The sequence below is a fragment of the Acanthopagrus latus genome, chromosome 11, assembly GCF_904848185.1.
Source record: "Acanthopagrus latus isolate v.2019 chromosome 11, fAcaLat1.1, whole genome shotgun sequence".
NCBI classification, from domain to species: domain Eukaryota; kingdom Metazoa; phylum Chordata; class Actinopteri; order Spariformes; family Sparidae; genus Acanthopagrus; species Acanthopagrus latus.
The window spans coordinates 13,439,452-13,461,312 of NC_051049.1; the positions used below are offsets into that span (position 1 = coordinate 13,439,452).

At 40.8% G+C, this 21,861-nt stretch overlaps 2 protein-coding genes across 3 annotated transcripts; one reads left to right on the forward strand and one right to left on the reverse strand.

Annotated features, from left to right (window-relative positions):
- The first annotated feature begins 84 nt into the window (after nucleotides 1-84).
- On the forward strand, nucleotides 85-6,962 carry dnttip2 (deoxynucleotidyltransferase, terminal, interacting protein 2). Its single transcript, XM_037114044.1, has 7 exons — nucleotides 85-233; nucleotides 1,917-4,000; nucleotides 5,262-5,400; nucleotides 5,634-5,729; nucleotides 5,931-6,095; nucleotides 6,295-6,404; nucleotides 6,526-6,962. The coding sequence occupies exons 1-7, from the start codon at nucleotides 159-161 to the stop codon at nucleotides 6,620-6,622; spliced, it is 2,766 nt and encodes a 921-aa protein (XP_036969939.1). The 5' UTR covers nucleotides 85-158; the 3' UTR covers nucleotides 6,623-6,962.
- spata6 (spermatogenesis associated 6) lies at nucleotides 6,932-21,235 on the reverse strand. 2 transcript variants are annotated; one of them, XR_005077641.1, is made up of 12 exons: nucleotides 21,080-21,235; nucleotides 19,790-19,927; nucleotides 18,804-18,852; nucleotides 18,634-18,675; nucleotides 18,396-18,520; nucleotides 16,903-16,983; nucleotides 13,336-13,767; nucleotides 11,994-12,096; nucleotides 11,484-11,524; nucleotides 11,119-11,279; nucleotides 8,451-8,668; nucleotides 6,932-8,089 (listed from the first exon to the last, which is right to left on the reverse strand). XR_005077641.1 is itself a non-coding variant. In XM_037114045.1 (11 exons), exons 1-11 carry the CDS (start codon nucleotides 21,167-21,169, stop codon nucleotides 8,554-8,556), a joined length of 1,377 nt encoding a protein of 458 aa, XP_036969940.1. In that variant the 5' UTR covers nucleotides 21,170-21,235; the 3' UTR covers nucleotides 6,932-8,553. The 2 variants fall into 2 exon arrangements, 1 of the variants encoding a protein (XP_036969940.1); XM_037114045.1 differs by having other exon boundaries at nucleotides 6,932-8,668.
- Between the last annotated feature and the right edge of the window lie 626 nt (nucleotides 21,236-21,861).

Genomic DNA, 21,861 nt, shown 5'->3' on the forward strand with positions numbered 1-21,861 from the left:
GTACGCCAATTGGGAGAAATTGAACGAAACTACAGTCTCTCTTTAAATTGGCTCACGTCTCTGCGGTCGTCTGCTTAGCCTGTATCTTACTTCCGGTGATCGATTAGTCGAGTCTAGCCTTCATACAGGAAGCGACAGAGGATCCAGCAGCATGCAAGATGGTGGCCACCAGGAGAGGGGTACGCGTGTACTCCCCAACTAAAACAAACCCAGAGCAGTCCTCTGAGGTCCCGGTACGTATGAAAGAAAGATGTTCTGGAAACTTGTAAATATTTAGCGAGGATGTGAAGCTTCAGTCCGACGTGAATGAAGCTCCTCACGGGTCTGTTTGCTGGCGTGAAGCTGTTTCAAAGTTCACGTGGACTCCATCGGTCCGTTCACCGTTTAACGTGTCGACCTAGTGACACGAGTAACTACACGGAACTACAGAACCTATGGAGTAAATAAGACGTAAATAAGACAGAACACGTGGAATAAATAAGACTGCACACAACGCATAGCGAACAGTGTTGAGAGTCGTTGCGTTTGGGCGAAGTTCAGTGTGTGTTTATCTTAACTTCAGTGCAGCTTTGAATGATTGACCATGTTAGTGGCTTGGGTTTAAAAGACACTGCAACCATCAAATTGCGTTCAGTTCATTATGATCGAACCAGTGTCGTGGAATTTTAACAGCGAACCAAATCACTGATGAAACTATGAATAGAAAATGTATAGAATGGAGCAGTGACAGAACATCTCATGTCCTTACAAAGTGTGTTAAACTCTACTGTAAGACCCCACCACCACCACCACAACTAATGCTTTGTCATAAACAACAACAATTTAAAAGTCTGTGTAGCCAAAGCCTTATGCAGCTTATTCCTTTGTGCAAACTCAATTGAATCCATAAACTACGATTTACTTTACTACCATAAACAATGACTGTGTTTTACTTAAGGCCAATCCTGTATTCTCACTAGAGGACCACATGTGTACTAATCCACATCCACATCCAAGAATTTGTTTCGGAAAGTTAAGATTGGAGGGTAAAACTGCAGTGCCCTGCCTCTTTAATGGATGATGCTCTCTGTCTGTTACATAAATGTATTTATGTTTTTAGTAAAGATGAAGTTGCGGTGGTAATCAGTAGTGATGCACAATACTAAGGATTTTCTTTCTGATCCAAGTAAAATTCAGGCTGGTTCCTACGATACCGATACATCATACAAAAGCTTAATGAAATGGCATTCAGTAGTTTTAAAAATGTGGGGAATCACCACTTTTTTAAATATCGGCACAATAACCTAAATCCTGGACGGATGTGACTCATTTCTCCACAGTCAGTGACAGTAATGGATTCCACCTCATGGCTCTGAACGTCTCACATTTACGGCACCTTTCTTCTCCTCTTCTTCAGCCCACCACTGCATAACCTCATCATATTCTTTGTTGTGATTAAATGTCAGATGCTAAACAAGTTTTGCTTCTCACCACAGGCCCCCATCACATCACATTCAGCGCTGTTATCATTCTTAGAAGTTATCAAACTCAGTACGTGACTGCGTTTACTGTCAGACATCAACATCAGTGTCCACTCTCTCGGTGGCACCTTTTGCATTTACAGAGGCATAGCTCGCATATGACTATGAGATTCGGAATTCCTGTCGACTGGGTATTATTTAGACTTAATTGTAGTTATAATGCAGTTTCTTTATACTGTCTTCTTGTTGATGATGAAACATACATTTACCTAAATTAACAGAGTTTAGATTTTTATCTTTTTATCTGAAAGTCGTTCCTAGAACGTCCTTTGGGATTAGATGTAGTGATATTTCTGTATCGATCTGCACACCGCCAAGAAGTCAGAAAGGCTTGTGATGTGGATGAACACATGGTTGTAGTCTTTTCATCATTAACTCTTCTTTTCTGCCACACAGGCCACTCCCTCTACTAGTCGCAGAACCAGAAGCACTGCTAAACAAGCGGAGAGTCCCACCCAGAATGCCCTGGTGGAGGCTTGCAGCCAGCTTGAAGATATTCAGAGCGAACATCCGGCATCTCCACGTGCCACCTCTTTGAAAAGATGTATCAGGGCGTCCAGGCTTCACAGTCCAGAGCAGCCATGCACACCTTTGGACTCCACTCATGAAGCGGACATATCCGACGTGGAGTCCTGCTGCTCCGCAGTGTCCGGCGTCGAGCCACCAGTGACGCACAAGAGGGGTCGAAGGAGACAGCCCCGCACAGTAAGTCATGAAAATGAGGCTATATCTGAGGCGGAATCGTGCTCTTCTGCAATATCTGCATCAAAAGTTGGCCGAAGTAGCCGCCGAAGCACAAGGAGGAAGACGACTCCAGACAGCTCGGACCCAGCTCCCACTGAGACGGGTGACACTAAGGTCGACTCGGCGCAAGAGGCTGAGTCCTGCAGCTCTGTGGTGTCTGAATCCCAGAGAGTCACCAGAAGTCAGAGAAAAATCCCTCGCACTAGATCATCTGCCAAACCGCAAACTGTGGAATCGGAGCTCTCTGATGCAGACAGCTGCATGTCCAGCGTCTCAGGAGTGGAACTTTCCAAGTCCACCACCCGCAGATCTATGAGATCCAGGCGGCAGACAGCTCCCATCCCCATCAACCTGGATGAAGCCGCAGAGAGCTCTCTCTCCCCTGCCCCAATGACTCGAACAAGCCGGGCAACACGAGGGAAAGCAGCAGCCACTGCACACGTCAGTGAATCCCTGTCTTGTAACTCTGAAGGGTTTGAGTCCGGGCCCACTTACAGTATGTCAACTCGTAGACGGGGAAAGGCAAAAGCTGTGGACTCCGACTCAGAGCTGACAGACACCCATTCCGCCGTGGGCAGCCCCTGCTCCACCCGCAGCAGAGGGACTCCCTGCAGCAGCCGCACAGGTTCGGGGAACAGCAGTCGAGGAGCCTCCAGGCACTCAGTCAAGGATCTTAGTATTGTTCTAGAAAAAGCCATCGATTCAGCTGAGGAGGACACTTCATTAAATGAGTCTAAGTTAGAAAGCACAGTGATTGCAGTGGACGCAGACTCCACACTGCTGGAAGAAGACAAGAGCCAAACACTGGAGGAAGAGGAGGACCAGCATGAGAAAAGTACTGATCCCACGTCCAATGAGCCAGATACGATCAGAGCGGAAAAGGGAGTCATTGTCATCTCGGACGAAGACTCTCTCCTGGCTCCACCAGTATCAGAAGAATCTGCTAGTGAACCTGTAGTGACTATCACACACCAGCAGGAGGAGCCACATGATGAAAACAAGGACGAGGACACCTCAGAGATGGAAATGAAGCAGGAAGCAGTCCAGTCATCAGAGCCTGCAGAGCCTTGCCCATCAGTTACAGTAACATTATGTGAGAGGACTAATGACACCACAGAGGAGGCTGAAGAGAAGGACGAAGAAGAGATGGAAGTGGCTGATGTGGACGCCCACCCATCACAGAGAGATGAGGATGCTGTTGTGGAAACCCGGCCCAGTGAGGAGGAGAAAATGGAAGCCAGCACATTAAACAGTGATGCTGAGCAGGTGGTTGAGGCCCAAGTTGAGTCCATTCAGGTGACACCCAGCCAGCAGCACAACATCACAGTGGATTCAGGCACTGATCAGCAGCCCGAAGACATCGCCATCCAGAAGAAGAAAGTAATCAGCCTGCTGGAGAGCAGCGACGATGAAGATGCTGATGATGATGATGATGATGAGGAGAGGGATGTTTCGGAAGAGGAGGATGTGGAGCTCACGGCAGAGGATAGACGAGGACCTTCCAAAAAGGCTGCACCTGCAGGCCCGTCGTTAGGTGGTCTGTTTATGATCGACACGCGGCCTGGAGAGGAGGCTGATGAACAGTACTACGTGGAGAAGCCAACAGAGGAGAAGACGGCCACAAAGGAAGAGAAAGATGAGCAGGAGGAGCAAGATGAGGAGTTTGTGGATGAGGAAGGGGATGACGATGATGATGAAGATGCAAACATCCTCTACTCGAGTAGAAATCCTCTTTTGTAAGTATACGACAGGTGGCAGCCTCAGATTGGTTCATTCACACGTGTTTACAAAGACAGACATGTAAATATGTAATTTTTCTTCAAACATCTTTATATTTGACTAATTACAGGACAAAGCAAACAAATACTGAAAACAAGAAGACAAAACTGGCATGTCAAAAATGGAAACAACACATTTAGAAGGAAATTTAAAACAAAAAAAGACTCCAAAAAACTGAAAAGACTGGTGTATAAAAGGCAATGGTATGTTATCAAATGAGCTTGATAATAACATGGCAGTATTACAGTTGGCTGTTAAAAAAGAAGGGCGCCATTTGACCAATTGAGACCAAGATACTTTAATGGAAAAGTTTCTGTTTGCTAAATGTATGTATTCTGTTCCCTCCTCTCTCCAAAGGTTTTTAAGTGCTGACTGCCTCTATACTCAAGTCAACCAGCGTCAATTAACCCTTTAAAGGAGTAATACGACATATTTGGAAGTGCGCTTTTTGGCTTCTGTGTTTAGAGTTATGCTGCGTTCTAGACACAGAGTTCCAGAAAATGTCCAACATATTCCCAGATTAAAGAACAGCGGTACGCAACTTAAAGTCAGAATTCCTTCTAGTAAAGTCGACTCACACCCATCTACCCTGACTAAATGAGCAGCTGTCTGACACTACACACCCATTGTTAGGGGGTAGGAAGTATTTGTTGATGCAAGTATTTGGATCAGACTAGAGAGTAGAGAGCAGTTTAGCTAAGTGTGAAGTGTAGAAACAGCAGAGCAGCTAGCCTGGCTCTGTCCAAAAACAACTAAATCCACCTATAGCATCTCGAGGCTCACCATGTCATATCGCAGCAGCTCCCAAATGTTACACAGTTTGTTTTGAACTATTTTCAGCTGTGGATTAATACACATCTGGTGCTCTAGTCAGTATTACCGGCAGCAGGACCATGAACACAGCACCCACGTTCATCTTACTGAAAGAACATGTCAGCCAGAGCACTAACATGGCGTCTCCAATAGTAACAAGGCATAAGAAGTATTTGGCGTGTTAGTAGGATCAGTTCAGTGTTTGTGTTGGTCTTCTCTTGGGATTTGTTTACAATGAAACTATTAAGTATTTAGTAAACCAGACTTTAAGAACTGAGCACATGCAGAAAGTACAGCCACACTCTTTGTTATTATTCTATATTATCATTAGAAGCGTGTGCGGAGGTGAGAAATGAGACATGACCGCTCCTCCTGAGGAATTTTCTCTGTGCCAATTTGTTTCAGGAAAGAGATGTCCAGCCGTATTGACCCTGGCATCAGAGTGAAGGAGCTCGGGGGTTTATACATCAATTTTGATGGCAGCAAATCAAAACCCGTCTCCAGTTCGCTGCAAAAACTAAAGGAAAAGAAGATCCAGGATGAGGTAAATAAGTGATTGATTTTTCCCCATTTGAAAGTTCTCCGTGATGCAGAATGAATAATGAACTTTATAGTTATGCAAAGGCAAGTAAATCCAATAACACCTGCGATGGTGTTATTCATGGGGTTATTCTCACCGATTCTTTTCGACTTTGGCCTTTTATCTCTGAGTAGTGAGGTCTTCATAGTTTGGTGCTTTGCAGTGTTGGAAGTTTTTGTTTTATTCTTTGTCCTCAGGTGATGAAGAAGAGTGTAATTGGACCAGACTTTGAAAAGAAGGATGCGGTGCCTCCATACAGTGAATCCAAAAAAGCCGTAAAGTTGAAACACAGAGTAAGTTTCCCAAAGTAATGCTTGGTTTATGATTCCCGGTCAGCAGATGGATCATGCATCACTCACGTACAGCCCCAAATCATAAAAACATGAACATAGGTCACTGTAAATACAGTATCACTGCATTTCTTTATTCCAAATGTGTGCTTCAAAAGGCTTCGACAGTGCTTTTTAAATCCTTGAAATCACTGTTTTTCCCAGGTGGAGAGGGAGAAGTCAACAGGAGATGCTTGGTTTAACATGAAAGCCCCAGAAATCACAGAGGAGCTGAAAGGAGACCTCAAAGTCCTGAAGATGAGAGGCTCCCTGGATCCCAAGAGGTTCTACAAGAAGAACGACAGAGATGGCTTTCCCAAATACTTTCAGGTCGGTAAAAAACTGCGAGTCTCAGACACCCTCAATGTTCATATTTGTTTTCGTAAGAAGGACATTCTCGACTCTTTTAGCTCAAATAATTTCCCCTCAAGGTTCTGTAGTTTACTCTTTTATGTAATACTCACTGGAACTATGCTCTGATTATCATACACTTTGAGTGAACCTTTTTATGTGTGTGTGTGTGAAACAGGTTGGTACAGTGGTGGACAACCCAGTCGACTTCTATCATTCCCGTGTTCCCAAGAAGGGCAGGAAGAGAACTATGGTGGAGGAGCTGCTGGCCGATGCCGAGTTCAGGCAGTAAGTTGAAATGAAAACAAACACAATCAGTGAATGTGTCTTGAGTACTTGGTGTGGGTTCCAGTAAAAAGATTGCTTACAAACAACAGCTAAAAAAAACAATTTCCTCTTCTCCTACCAGGAAAAACAAAAAGAAGTACCAGCAAATTGTGGCCGAGAAAGCAGCACATGGAGCCGGCAGAAGGAACAACAAGAAGAAGAAATTCCGTAAGAAGTAAAGCTGAAGACTTGATGTGATGAACAGAATCTTACTGATGACATCAACTCCACTTCCTCAAGTGGTCATATTCTGGGACTTCAGCGAATCCTGTTCATTGAAGACTCTTCATCTCTGAAGATGAACTGAGTTTACATGAACAAGCTGACTATATAAATAAATGATTAAGTAAGCATAGTGTTAACAGTCAAAGAAAATGTGTACATGCTTATTTACATCTGAAAAAAAACAAGTGTGAATCACGTGGATTTTTATATTACAAACATTTTCCTGCACAGTAATCAGTCACTCTAAGAACACATGCAACAAATGAACATTAAAATGCAATTTCTTTAATTCAAGTGGCTTTGTTTTCTGTTTTAAAATACTTTATTTTGACTGGCACATAAATTAAATTGCTCACCTTCTTTATCCTGCAACATGTTCTGTGGACTGACATTATTACCATCATCACATAAAGAAGCATCAGTTGACTGTTTTACATCACGTTGCGAGATACATATACTTACATTTAAAAAAAAAAAAAAAACTTATTACGTTAATGCAGTTGGTTATTCTGTTAAAAAATTAAAGAAATTTCAACCATCATTAATGCCTGATGAGTACTGCTGCTGCTTACATTAACATTAAAAGGCAGACTCCACACAGTTTGTAATGTTACACTGTCATAAATACTTTGAAGTCAGTGCAGAATTTAAAACTATTACCTTCTGCACACAAGTAGCTTGGGGAATTAATTCCCCAAATATTTTACTGGCTCTATTCAAGATTCAACATGAAAAACACATTTACGACTGTCAGAAGTTAATGGATACACCTGTTGTTGTCTTTTTAAGTGTGCATCACAATCTGACTGCCATTTTTCCTCTGGCTCTGTAGAGATGGACACATGGCTAATAGGGTCAAAGACAAGATTTAGTTTTATAATTAAGTAGATCCTGTCTGCACATTTATTATAAGAGTCCAAGTGATCACTCACGGTTTCAGCTATTCCCTCCTGTAAGATAGAATACACTTTCTATACTAAATATCAGTCAGAACTCAATGAATGTATCTGTGTATACAGCTGTGAAGGGAGTGCACAACACAGCTGTATTTTATTTTATGAGTGTTGATAAAATATGTAATTCAGCTCCTGTGGCTGAACGTGTTGTATATAGAGAGCAGATAACCTCTGATGAGGACATCCAAACACTTTGAACGTCAGAGACACTTTAGTGCAACACTCTGGATCTGAGTGACTGTCTTAATTTATGTTAAAGCTAGATGTCTTTGTGTCGCCTGCTCTTTCATTCAGGATTACTTTTGTTCCTCTTCTCTCTTAAATCTCTTGTAACTGCTGGCTCCCAACGGTGGCTCTTGGCTACCTTCTTGTCTCTCTTTGTGTTACGAGAGATGAGCCCTTAACAGCTGCAGCTTACATCCAACCATGTCTCTTTCCCATACACACACACACACACACACACACGTAATGTTGCTTCTTTATACATGAGCCAATTTCACACAGCTTTAGAGAAATTAGACTACGTCTCTGTTTGGTTTCACCATTGGGGCGTTGAAAAAAAGAACAGCCCAGCTGACGGGTGGGAGGAAAGCCATGCTGCTCTGCTTTTGAACGTAACCCCTGCAAATTTTCTGCCTTTTTCAAAGAGTAACGACGCCAAGCACGGCTCAGCAGGTGCTTGCGATGGGTTGAAATTTAAATGAACATCAAAGGGAGATAAATGAAGATACATGTGTGTGAGATGGTTCGACTCACTGAATGATAAAATCCTGAGGTTAAGAAGGTACGCAGGTGTGCGTGTGTGTGTGTATGTGCATCAACTCCTACACACACACACACACACACACACACACGAGGAGACAGTGACAGTAAATAGTCTTTCTGTTGTGATCACAGTGGTTTGGGCACCTTGTGTGTGGATCAATAAGTTAAAGGTCGAAGGTCACTTGCTGGTCCCAGGTAGTTTTGTGTGTCTGCAGAATCCTCTGTACTCGGCTGTGAATCTCCTCCCAGTAGGATGGACTGGGTCGACTGGTCTGGAGTCTGACGGAAACACAAAGAAATGCCATGTTTACAACTTATAATCACATAAGAATACTCACATATACCTGCATCAAGTTGGTCTGATGTTTATAGAAAAAATAATTTGTAATTGTATTATGACTGCATCTAACAAATATTTTCGTTACTGATTAATCTAGTGGTTGTCAGTTTGAGTATCAGGACCCCCGCATTACATCAAAAGTTAAGTCTGAGGAGTTGGAAAACAATGGGGAGATGAAATGTACATACATACATACATACATACATACATACATACATACATAAATATTTTTTTCCCTGCTACACAAAGTTATGCATATTTTTTCTTGTGAATAAGTGGATGGAAGAGCTGCAGTGCATCTAATTTGGTAAGTGCCTTATTGTTTCAATCATATTTCAAGCAAAAAATGTCAAACATTTTCTGGTTAAAACTTCTTAAATGTTAGGATTTGCTGCCTTTCTTTGTCATTTAGACAGGGAATGAGTCTTTAGACAGTTGGTTGGAAAAAAGACTAATCTAAAGTCATTACTTTTGGCTCTGGGGAAATTATGATGAGTATTTATTGAGTAGTTAGTTAGTCTATTAGATAATTCTAGTGTTTCAAGACTATTAAACTAAAGCAAAGAAACTAGTCATAAGGGGTAGTCAGTAGACATTGATTTGTTTTGAGAACTCACAAGAGAAATAGCTTTTAAATGCCTCTTTAAATGACTAATAATACACGATCAACATTCTAGGAAATAAAGATATTAAGTTACAATGATAGCTGGGGAACATTTTATATATATATATATATATATATATATATATATATATATATATAAATAAATATATATATATATATATATACATATATATATATAGATAGATAGATAGATAGATAGATAGATAGATAGATAGATGGAGATAGATAGAGATATATATACATAGGTATTACTTTTGTCCACTAGTCTGTGCTGTGACATAAGATGGAAGAGTTGAATAGTTGTGCACTGACTTGACACACACTTCAGGTCTACTCTGTTCAACAACAGACTTTAAAAATACTCAACATAGTTTCTCTATCTTAACATTCATTTTTGGCTCCTCTGCCTTCAACCTTTTGTGCAAAAAAAAAAAAAGTAATTTCACATTTGACAGAACCAGCTCTACATCTGAACTGGAGACATGAATTCACTTCATCAATACAATATAAATGCATCTGCAAGTTAGTAGCCACAGGCGGTTCTGAAATAGAAGCTCCATCTGACAGACAGACAGAAGTGAACAGTAATAAATCTCATCCACATCCATTTGTTGGGAGTGGAGGGTTGATGACTGTTTGACTGACTGGCTGGTGTCTTGGCATGGCTTGCAGTGTGGGAATGGAAGCTTTTCATCTGTAATCAGATAAACTCGGTACCTGCTTCAAAAAAGTCATCAAGGACAAATCATCCAGAGACATGAATAGACTGAGACTTCGGGGCTTAGGGAGCAAACGTCGCCACTGGCATCTGTCATTTTCTTTATAGATCAAAGATTGCTGGTAAGACGTGCCCCTCTCCCTGTCGGAGGGAATCTACAAAGGGCTGCTCTAATCTCCCACCCTGCAACTCCTGTCGCGTTTTCAATTGAGAGAAAAGTATCATTCATTTCCTACAATTTACTTTGCAGTTTAAGATTGTCTATTGATTTTAATGTTTACTTATGGACTGAGCAGGACGAAGGGGGGAAAGGAGAGTCCAAACTAACAAACAAATAAAAACAGAACATCGGTCCCATCGGTGTGTTTAACTCACAGCTGCCATGATCGATGACAAGGTCTCTCTGAATGTATTAAAGCATGCATCGGGTCAAATGCATCAGACTTGGGCTGAAACACAAATCAATACCATTTTCCTCTTTGTTTTCCCTTCTCTCAGCCTCCCCTCTCAGTAATGAACAAACATGACAAGACATCAGCTTCTGTAATTTAAGAGGTGGAGGAGGATTCATCCTGCCTGTCGAGTGTGATCAAAATTAAAGACACACACACACACACACACACACACACACACACACACACACACACATGCAGCGGCAGTGTATGAGTAATAGCTCATGGGATTCTCATATATTTGCTGTATGCCGTGTAATCAGAAACTCATACAGGTGCCTCTTTTGCTTTTAAGATCTTTTGAGCAAACACCAATGATTTACACAGATGGATCAGGATAAATTCCAGGCAAACACAACAAAAAAAGAGAGGATTATGTTTTCTCATGCTTTGGCGTGAGTGTGAAGAAAATCAACAGGTTTTGTGGCCAGAAAAAACAAACTCAGGGCTCTGAGGTGACCCAGAGTGTTTTACTGCTGTGCATCTGAAGATATACTGGAATTTACCACAACACAAAGTTAAAAACAAACATCCTAACATCTTACAATCCTAACATAATATCAATGGCAGGGCTGCATTGTCTAGAGATTTTACCTTTCTCTGAGGGAGTGGTTGAGGTTCAGAGGACTTCTGGAGTTTGACACGTTCAGGGTGGACTGAGCTAACGCAGCACCTCTCTCAGGGCTTGTGGTCTGGGCTTCAAATCCGGACTGTGTCTCTGGAGACGGCCGGTCCCTCACAGAACCTGACTTGACCTGGAAGAGGTCACAGGGCAACAGTTTATAACCAGTGAATACACTTGGCAGGATGTTTCATTTTGTTTTATGCCCCCACCCCCCGGCACCAAATCGCACAGTGTCAATTTCTAGATAATGTTGCTTAATGTCCATGCTACTGATGTGCTGTTGAATAAAAACTATAGCTCTTTGTGTTGGTGACTTAAAATATTATGGACTTACTTTTCTTGCTCTTGGTCTATAACTCCCCAGGAGAGAACAATCTATAATGACAAGTTAAAAGTTAAATTAAAAAAAAATAACCTCAGCTATTGAATTACACTTACAGTACCCCCTATAAATAGTAATCTATTTATTATACCATAAAAATAAAAAAAAGTTATGAGTGAAACATGCCCTAAATAAAGGAAGCTGTGTACAAAGCTGTACGCTGCTGGTGCATACAATGTGTAACTTCACACTGTTATTACACTATGACAACTAAAAATTACATAAGCAACTTCAGGCATTACTCATATCCTCCTACAGGCTTAATAAATAAAAAAAACAAGAATGCAATTACTCTGAAAGACTTCAACAGGTGTTATCATGATGTAAACAAATAAATCAAAGGAGAACAGAAAAGAGACAACACAAGCTTTCTTGATGTACTATATGAGACCATTTGCAATCAGTTAATTCTGCAGCAAGCAAAGCATAGACATGTATTTGGTTTTGAGCTTGAAGGTCTACCTGTGTAATCAGACGTGAAGCTTACAGAGTGTCGAAGCATACTACCACTCTGTGGGGAGGAAGAGGGAGTTCCCATCCCAGAGACATTACTGCAACTAGAGACCTGATGGGAAACAACAGAAAAATAGTTAACAGTCAAAACTTAACATTGTTGTAGTCTGAAGTATTTCATCTACATGGTGAAACACATGACGTGACGTGATGTTGTTTTGGCAATTTTTTTCTTCATGGCGAATAAATCAATCAAACGATCTGCCAACTTCTAATTACAAATGTTTAGTCTGCAGAAAACATATCTGTTGAATGTTTTCACTCATTTCTGTAATTTGTGTAGAACAAAGGAAGAGCTGGCAAAAAAGAATCTTAAAGCACTTCTTTCATCTATGATTGCAATAAGGCATAAAAAACCCAACCACAAGATTTTTGTATTCTATCCCAAATAACTTAGGCTGTTTTCTGTAGGAATGTGCTTCACTCTGCACAAACAAACAGGGAGCTGAGGCTCTGAAACATGTACTGATAATGCATTAACCATGGGGCTAAGCTACTTCATTAGGTATCTATTTGTTAATTGCAGCTTGACTCTAAATTACTGGGGTTAATTGTCGACAGAAGATTCCCCCAGGAAAACCAGAGTGGGAAAAACATGCTCCGCTCTTTAATAACACGGCTATTGTATTCTAGTAAATTCCACTCATGTGTGTGACAAAAACAAACAACTCTGTACCTAATCATTCCTTTTAATAACAGCATGCTAGTGGATTTTGATATTCATACCTCAGGATTAGATTTGATGTAAATGAAGAAGCAGGAATACAACAGGGAGCAGAGCGGAGCGAGGGAGGGGCACAGAACTACAGGCTGTGTTGTTCTTGTCCATCAACAGTATATTCCCCAAGGCTGTGTGATCAGAGAATCACTCCCTTTTATATGCAAATTTCTCATAGCAGTGATACAGCCATAATTAAACCGTTAATAAACAACTGTGTACAGACCTAAATCCACGACGTGTGCTATTAAACTACATTCAAGCTCCTCAGTGAGGATAATAGGCCATATTACATGCGCACAGTGAAACATTTTCATGACGTCAAAATCCATTAACGGCTCAGGTAAAAAGATTAACACTGCTCTCTTATTATGCCCTCCACTTAATCTGCCCACTAGATTATGTTAAATTTTAGGAGGCTCCCACTGAGGTTTGAACTACATCAATTCAGGATACCATTAATTTTAAAACCCCTGTCCACTGAACATGTGTATTATTGGCATTAAGCAAACTATCAGAACACGTTTTTGTCAACTGCCTTCAGTTTGGAGGGATATATCTGGTGTTACCAACCAAGAAGGGCGGCTGGCTCTCAGTCTCCTTCCTGAAGTGGTGAGGCCCCAGCTGGAGATGGCTGAGCCTCTGCCGGGCGTCCTCTGAGAGCTGGCACATCTTGCGGTGGGTGTAAGGGGACAAGGCTCGTGTCCTTGAGGAAACTGTGGGTTGCTGGTAGCCAGAGTCTACAGAAACTCTGACAGAGGTGTGATTTCTCTCCTTCTTGTGTTTCTGGGGACTGCGGCGAGATTTGTGTAAAGAAGGGGAGCGTGTGGATGTAGAGGACGGAGCAGAGCTAGTAATTCTTGCCTCAACATCCAGCTTTTCGTTCCCACCTTTTGAAGAAGAGACACAGTTTGTATCATCTATTTTAGAAAAATGCCTCCTGGATTGTGATGACTTTTTCACTGATGAGGTTAAAGATGGCCTCCCTGGAAAAAAACAGGAAGTCTGGGGGCACAGGGACAGAATATGACACAGGGAGACAAAGAGAGAGAAATTAAAATGTTGCTATGTTGTTCCAACATGTCAAGGTTTCAATTTTGAGGTGACGCATAGCATTTGTCTCAGCAGTTTAGATTTCTCTGCAGACCACCATATTGTTCCTTTTACACAAGCGTCAGCCATTTCAACCATTGAGGCAGCTGCTGTTACTCTCGACACAGACTTGCTCTCCCTGGACATAAACCATTAAACCATTAGCTAAATCATTCAGCTTAAGTGTTACAACAACAACGGCTCTCGCAGTCAGCACTGCCATGGAGACAACCTCTGCAGAATTACTTCAATAACTCTAATGGCCACTAACATCATTCTCCGATGCAATATCCCACTTCCTGCGGGTAATGCCAACCGGGGATAAATACGTTAAGATAAAATGTTAATTGCATTTGATGGCCATCTCCAGTCTAATATGATAAAGACGCATTACCTGGCTGTAAAACAAAGATAATCTAAATGCTAATAAGGGAAATCACACAACATGAGAACTATTTTTAAGAGAAACTAAATGATGGATAAATCTTCATCGAGGTTGCCATTTGAGATTGGTCTGATTTAATGCAATTGAAAGAAGTGCTCTCACACCCACACATCTAGCAACATCTCAGACTTCTTTCAGCTCTTCCGTTTGTTCTCTGCTGGACGACCACTGAGAGTCAGTCATCGACTGAGCGGTGAGGGCTTGTCTGACCTGATTAGCTGCTGTGTCCACTGTTGATATTGTGTGGTAAAGACACTGTTAAACAAAGCCTGGGATTTATTGTAGATAAATAACAAGACCAAGTGCATGAGGCTGCAGGGCTGCTCACTCAAGCATGCCCACCAGATCCATGATGCTAACATGCTCACAATAACAATGCCTATATTCTGATGCTAAGCATGATCAAATAAATATTTTAGCATGATAACATTTGCTAATTAGCACCAAACACAAAGTATACTTGATGCAGATGGGATCTCATGGTTCTCATTGTTCACTTAACACAACAAATTTGCAAAGTAGCAAGATGATATCCTCATAATTACAATTCATCCCGAGGTGGACATGAATGCTTGCAACAAATTTCATGGCAATTTATCTAATAGTTGTTTACATTTCATAAAACCATAAATGTCAACCTAACAGCATCGCTACAGGACAAGTCAAAAGGACCATCAAAGTCATTAAGACACAGCGTCTCGGCACCATAAATGTTTGTACTGGATATTGTACAAATCCATCAAAATAAGGTGGAAAAGTTGGCACTAAAGGGAAAGTCAGGGGATCAACACAGTTGTTAGGATTTATCCTCTTGTGACCCTGAATGTCAGTACAAAATTTCAAGGCAATCTATCCAACAATTCTTACATTTTTCAATCAAGACCAAAGTGGTAGGCTGACAGGTTGACAGATGAACTGATCAACTAGCACTGCTACCCCCAGAGCCATGCTGCTAGCATGACTAAAAATTATTTCTAGATTAAAACCTGAAATGAGAATGGCAACAACTACTACAACTACTACAAGATGTGGACATCAGAAAATCTTCAGAGAATGAGGGAGACACTGCTAAAATCTGAGTCTGTATTCTTCACTACAGTTTGAGAGGTTTTGCTTGAAGTTGCTATCACTCTAAATCTCTATTAAAACAGGACACGGTTTGTCAGCTGGGAGGGCTGGCAGTCAGGGAAAATGCCCATACCGAGGAGCCATTAGGACAGAGAAAATGGAGAAATTCTACTGTCTGACAGCCACGGCGGTGCTCTGATCCAGACATCCCCCTGAGGGACCAGGAGAACACTCTGACAATCTGCTTCGCTGTCAATGACATCCCATTCAAACAAATAGCTTAGCTTAGGTTACTGCACCTGGGAAATGCATGGCACTGTTTTTTTGGCACAACATGCCAACCACTGTGTGATGAATCATATGTTACAAACAGGACTGTTTGTGAGACATTTTTATTGTTGCTGTTTTTTCTTTAACTGACAGTCTTTTCCAGTCTTGAATTGGAGCATTATTCTACACTGCTAAGATTAGCTTTACACACATCTCACGCACAGGTAGGCAGATTCACACCATGAACAAACAGATTAAACTTTAGTAGGGCTCCAACTGATATCTGAATAGTCATAAAAAAAGAAAAAAGGAAATCTGAGAAGCTGGAGGCAGAAATTGTTGCTTCAAGAGGGAAAAATAATCATTAATTATTTGTCAAAATAGTATTTGTTTTTTACATTCAATAACGTTGATTAATCAGCATACTGTTTCAGCTCTATACTGAAAACTGCGTGGACAGTGGATGGGAACATCTCATGAAACAAAACATATAGGGAAGAAAGAGATGATGATGAGGAGGAAGATGAAGACAAAGGAAAGAGTCAGATGGTTTTAAAAGTAAAATGTGATTTTACGCAGCTGCGCACAGTTACACTTTAAAACCCATAAGGACACAGTGGCAGACATACAGCTGACCCTCATCTTGTTAAAAAAAAAAATTACAGACTGTCTGGTTCTGTGACAAAATAGTGTAAACTCCCAGTTAGTCAGAGATGTGAAAGAAGCCTCACTATCAGCATCACAGATCTGCCTCCTCGTAATTACATTCACAAGGAGAGAACAGATACCCTTGAAACACTGCCAGTATGGATAGATAGATAGATGGATGCAGTAGCCATGGCAACAATAGAAGGTGGGTATGTATGGTGGAAACAGGCAAATCTGATGGCAGGCTCCACTCATTAGAGCTTTAAATGAGCTATTCACTGTCGGCTTTGGTCAACATGCTGAGTGCGTAACTGTAATGTGTTCAGATATTCTGACCACTCAAACAGGCTGATAAACACACTGTTTTCTTGACTTATGAGTGGCCCTTGATGGGTTTGAACAGCTTAACGGACAACAAAATGTACATATCCAGCAGGCTCTTTTTTAAAGTGATTTAAATATCAAGAAGAGCAGAATATCCAGTGCAGAAGAAGTGTGAAGAAAAGCTAGATGTACAGTGTGTGTGTGTGTGTGTGTGTGTGTGTGTGTGTGTGTGTGTGTGTGTGTGTGTGTGGGCATGCACAAACCTATGAGATGTAACAGAAGGAGACACTTACAGGTGAGGGATGCCAGCTGTCCCTCCCATCACTCTCTTGTGTGACTGATGTCGTGCTGAACTCCACTTTGGGGGAGATTCCCTAGAGGGTGAGGGACAATAGGAGCAAACACAACACCTTTAACAGGGAGATGAGGACAAAAGGATGGATAACAGCACTGCTTGGAACACCAATTTACAAGTACAAATCTTCAATCTACGCCTGGCTTGAGAAAAACAAATTGCAGAAAGGAAAGAGGCTCCAGTGATGTTTAAATAATATGGCATTTGGAGAGAGACATCTAAATTGCTATGTAGGCCTCAAACACAAAAACTTAAAAGCAACGGTGAGGGGAGTGGTGTTTAAAGACATTTCAATATGCCAGTTAATGCCTCGGAGGACACGGGGAGGATAGAAAAGCAACCCACAGCCCAGAAGAAATGAAGGAATGAAAGGAGGAGGTGGCAGGGAGAGAAAGTGATAATATAAAGAAGAGGAGGAGGAGAAAAAAGAGAGGAATTAAGTTTTTCTGTCTGTGTAGCAAAGGCTGTCAACAGCTCTGTAAGAAAAAATGCCATCCTTTCTAAAGAAATTACTTCACTTTTTCAAAGACAAGATGGTGCTTTTGAATCGGTTATCTCAGTAGTGTACCTGCCTGTCATGTGCACAGACACATCAGCCACAGAGATTACGAGAATACTCACTTAGAGAAAGCGACAATCTTCTCCTGTCTGTGAGTGGCAAGTGCAATACTGGTGCCAATTCAGGTGGATCACATGGCGAGCACAATGTGAGGTCGCTATGACATGTGAATAATAAACTCATCACATGACGGCTCTTCTTTGATGAATTTCACAGTGTGCAGTGGCTCAGGTACCTTTGCAAGCATGAAATACATATGTTACACCTAGACTCAAATCTATTATTCTCATTTTGGACTTAAAGGTGTGATTGTTGAGTGTACTCTTTGCTGTAGCTATCTTTGGCTGCATAACTGAGCTGCTGCAGTCAGCAAGTAGCTCAGTTATCTGTGGAGAGTTTTAATGAAGTGCATTTCACAATGAGTTCACAAGGTTCAATTTGAAACACTCAGTGTCTGGTTGTATTTTCTGTTTATTAAAGAAAATAAGAAAAGAACTCCTATCTTAACATTTTGTGTTTATCTTGTTTCCTATCGGACTAAGTAGCAACCTTGTGAACTTGAAATATTCATTTTTCTGAATGTTTTCACCTAAAATTCGGGCCATATCTTAAATATTACTCTTTTGCCCCTATCCTTTGGCTATTCCTCCTTGAAGCATACAACTGATCACTTGAGAGCTGCTCTTAAAATTTACTTTTAAACTTTGCTGAGTTGAAATTTAGTCACTTGATAAATGTGCACATTTTTTTTTATCCCGTGTTGACTTTAGAGGATTCTTAAGTATAATTTTTAGAAGTTAAATGAATACAGGCACAGGTGTTGGAAGGACAAAAAAGACACAAATAAAAGGAATAGATGGAAAACATCTTACAGGAAACGAGGATGATCTCTTCATCAGTATTTCTCTCTCCGCAGCTCCTTCTCTGGAGCTCAGTCTGAGACCAGGGTACAGGAAATCTCTGCTGTTTTCCTCCATGGTGGCAAGGACCTCACCCTCTAAAAACCATACAGGCAGTAAACAGATGCACACAATCCAAGTTAGAGATTCTGTTTTTGACTAGATACAGTGGGGACTTAACATGCCCATATGGCATCATCAGAAAGCATACCTGGAGGCACCAACTGAATCAGCTCAAAAGATGTTGTGTCAGCTAAGAGGAAGGAAAGCACAAATAGACTGTGAGCTAATGATCAGTATCATAGCTAATAGCCTATAAGCTCGCATAGCAGAGGATTCAGGACTAAAAGATGAGGAAGCAAACCCCAGACGGCCGTTTACCTTCGAGGAGGTCAGCTACATCAGCAGGGTCAACAACACCGGGGAAAGTCTGGTAAAACAGAGTACAGACACGGCAAATCAATACTTAGAACAAGATGAGACAGACAGCCTGGTATCTGACTCTGCCACCCTCTCCAGGGAAACGAAGGCCTCTTTCATCAGAAGTCGGGGCAGCAGTTTTCAAATTGGAAGTTTTGCTAATTTAAAATCCTCAAACTTCAAAAATAACCTGGTAACAGCCTGCAGTGTATACTGTATGGAAGTAGAGATTCAATATAGATTCAAACAGAAAAAGAGACAGACATTTCTTGAACTAGTGTCTTTTGTAGATAAAAGTACAACAGATGGTAAGAAGTAATGGTAGGACATGAGGTCTGGGATATGACATGAAGATTTGTGATATACATTATAGGTAAGATTCACAGAGAACTCACGTTATGACACGATTCACAATGTTACCTACAATAACAATAGTGTCACAATTGTGATGAAAAAAGGGTAAAAAGGTGCAGCAATTATACATAATTCAATGTGGTGTCATTTTTACAAAATCTGACATCAACTTAGATGAAACAATGTATAAAAAGTGAATAGAGTCTTAGCTTAGAGCCTCTTCATCACAAACACTCATCGCAACCTGTCCTGTGTGCTATCATTACAATATGAAATGGCCATAAACTGACAAAAGGCTGAATTGCCAGGAACCAAAACAGTTCTTGAGTTAAAATGTTTAAAGGAAGGAAATAACTTTGGCTCATTAAATTTCTCCCCAATTAATTTTACAGAAGTTTACATCACTAGGATATTGATATTTGATGATGGCGTATCAATAATCATATCGCAGGAGGAAGGCAATAGGATATATTGTTGTATAGATCAGTTCTCCCAATATCTAGAAAAAATACCAGAAATAAGGTAATTCTACATCTTCTGCCTAAGTAATGGAGGCAGCACTTGTTCCTGTAATACCGAGTTATTTTTCTTACCTTGACAAATACCATTTTGTGGTCAAAGAGTAATGGGAACGCAGGTGGCAAACAGGGGGTCTTCCTGTACTGGCCCATGATAGAGACACTGAGGTAGATATCATTCTTTTTCGACAGGAGCACTCCTGGACATGTGACCTGCAAATGAACATTTTCTTTAGGTGAGTAAAGTGACACTCCAGGCTTTGTGCTGCTTTAACGGATGTCCTTCAAACACAGATTTCTTTCTTTCAATATCAACAGCAGCGTCACACTGCATGTTCGGGGGCATCTCTATTAAAGGGTAACTCTACCAATTTTAAACATTAAAGTGTGTTCACAGGTCTTCGGAGCACAAGGGTTCATGAACAAATAAATGTTTAAAGCTTTTTGGTGGCTCCAGAGGAGGCTGCATTTAATCTTATAAATTGTCTCCAGCGATGCCACTCGGTTGCACTGTGGGTAATGTAGAGGAAAAATATCTCTACTGTATTGGTTTTAATCATTTGTTTTTAAACTGTCCAAAATGAGTAGACAAGTGGACTTCTTTTCATAACCTGTCGCCTACATAACCCACAATGCAACTTTACATCACTGGACATGATACAGAGTGGACCCCATGTGACCTCATTTCTGAATAACTGTGCCATGAACCACAAATATGATGTTTGTCAATTTAAAAGATCATTTTCCAAGTCAATAAAGTCCCAGCTCCCTCTAGGGCCACAAAAGGATTTATATTACTCTTACACATATGTGGTAGTAGTCCCCAAAACCTGTAAACACAGTTCACTGTGTAAACTGGCAGAGTTACCCTTTAAGAATTGATTTAAAAATGTGTAATGTGAAAAGGCTCGTCTGACAAAAAAGTTTTCTCCTAGTTTTTCTTTTTAATTGTTTTGGATTTTTATGGCCTGCAAATTCATAGTTTTGGTTTATTCTTAGAGTTAAGATAATTAAAAGAAACCTAAAAAGACACTGGGGAGGGAAAGTACACAGTCGCCTAACACAGCACGCTAAACTATACAAGAGAGTAACTTAAGGTAATAAGTATTCTCGATAATCTTCTTAATGGCGAGGACCTTGAAAAAAACATAATTGAAACGCAGATATCAAAATAACCTACTTCAGATTTATTGAAAGCTGTTAATTAACTGTTAGCCTTAAGCTAGCTGGGGAACATTAGGGGGATGTCTGTAAAGGGAAGAGGATGTGAGCTCGTAAGCTAGCTTACGTTAACTAAGCTAACGTTACAGTAACAATTCGTTTTCTGAGTATTGTCGCTAAGGAGAAGCATTGCGACACACTTACTCTGTGAACGTCCAAGTATACGGTGCATTTCAGAGATCTCTGATGCACTTTGGAGGAGGAAAGCTGCTTCTTCTTCTTCTGTGAAGCCATTCATCCAACTTTTGAACTTCGTTGTCATAGCTGCCAGACAGCAACAGTCACAGAGCGGATGTACAGTCATATGATCAAGAAGTGGCCAATCACAAAGCGCTCCCTGACACACAGACAGTTGAGCTCTCAGACACACATGCCACCACTTTGTCTTCATGAACCATTTGTGTTAATGTGGCATGAAATCTGCAGTTACAACTGTATAAAGCGTACATGAATGAAAAAGACTTATGTAACAGAAGCAGACCGACTATAACTATCAGGGCCAATATTCAGCCTTTTCAGATTATAGGTATCAGTCATATTTAATGTAAGACTGCTGAAAAAAATAAACATTTTTTAAAACATGCTACTGTGGCTCTGATGCAGTATCCTCTCACCACAATATCTAATTAGTACAACGTCACAAATAATAGCCTTTAAACACTAAATAATCTGAATATACACAGTAACTAGTATCTAAATGTATCAATTAAATGTAAAAAATTGATACATTACATTGATACAGTAGCAGAACTTTCAAATTGTACTTAAGAGCAGTTCTAGAGTAAACTGTACTTTCTGTTTTATGGCAAATGAGTCTCGATCCCAAATATCAGCTTTCAGTCTCCATGATTTCTAATAACTGCTATCAGCATCACTCGTGAAAAAGCCATATCGGTCGACCCCAGTATATAAATAATGCAAGAATA

What these genes read in the sequence shown, in the direction of transcription:
- spata6 (XM_037114045.1), bottom strand. Translation starts at nt 21,169, where the DNA reads ATGGCTTCACAGAAGAAGAAGAAGCAGCTTTCCTCCTCCAAAGTGCAT. An exon ending in TATACTTGGACGTTCACAGA is followed by an intron (nt 19,928 to 21,079) that starts GTAAGTGTGTCG and finishes GTTCATTTGCAG; the next exon opens with GTCACATGTCCAGGAGTGCT. An exon ending in ACAAAATGGTATTTGTCAAG is followed by an intron (nt 18,853 to 19,789) that starts GTAAGAAAAATA and finishes CTGTTTTACCAG; the next exon opens with ACTTTCCCCGGTGTTGTTGA.
- dnttip2 (XM_037114044.1), top strand. Translation starts at nt 159, where the DNA reads ATGGTGGCCACCAGGAGAGGGGTACGCGTGTACTCCCCAACTAAAACA. An exon ending in AGCAGTCCTCTGAGGTCCCG is followed by an intron (nt 234 to 1,916) that starts GTACGTATGAAA and finishes TCTGCCACACAG; the next exon opens with GCCACTCCCTCTACTAGTCG. An exon ending in GCTTTCCCAAATACTTTCAG is followed by an intron (nt 6,096 to 6,294) that starts GTCGGTAAAAAA and finishes TGTGTGAAACAG; the next exon opens with GTTGGTACAGTGGTGGACAA.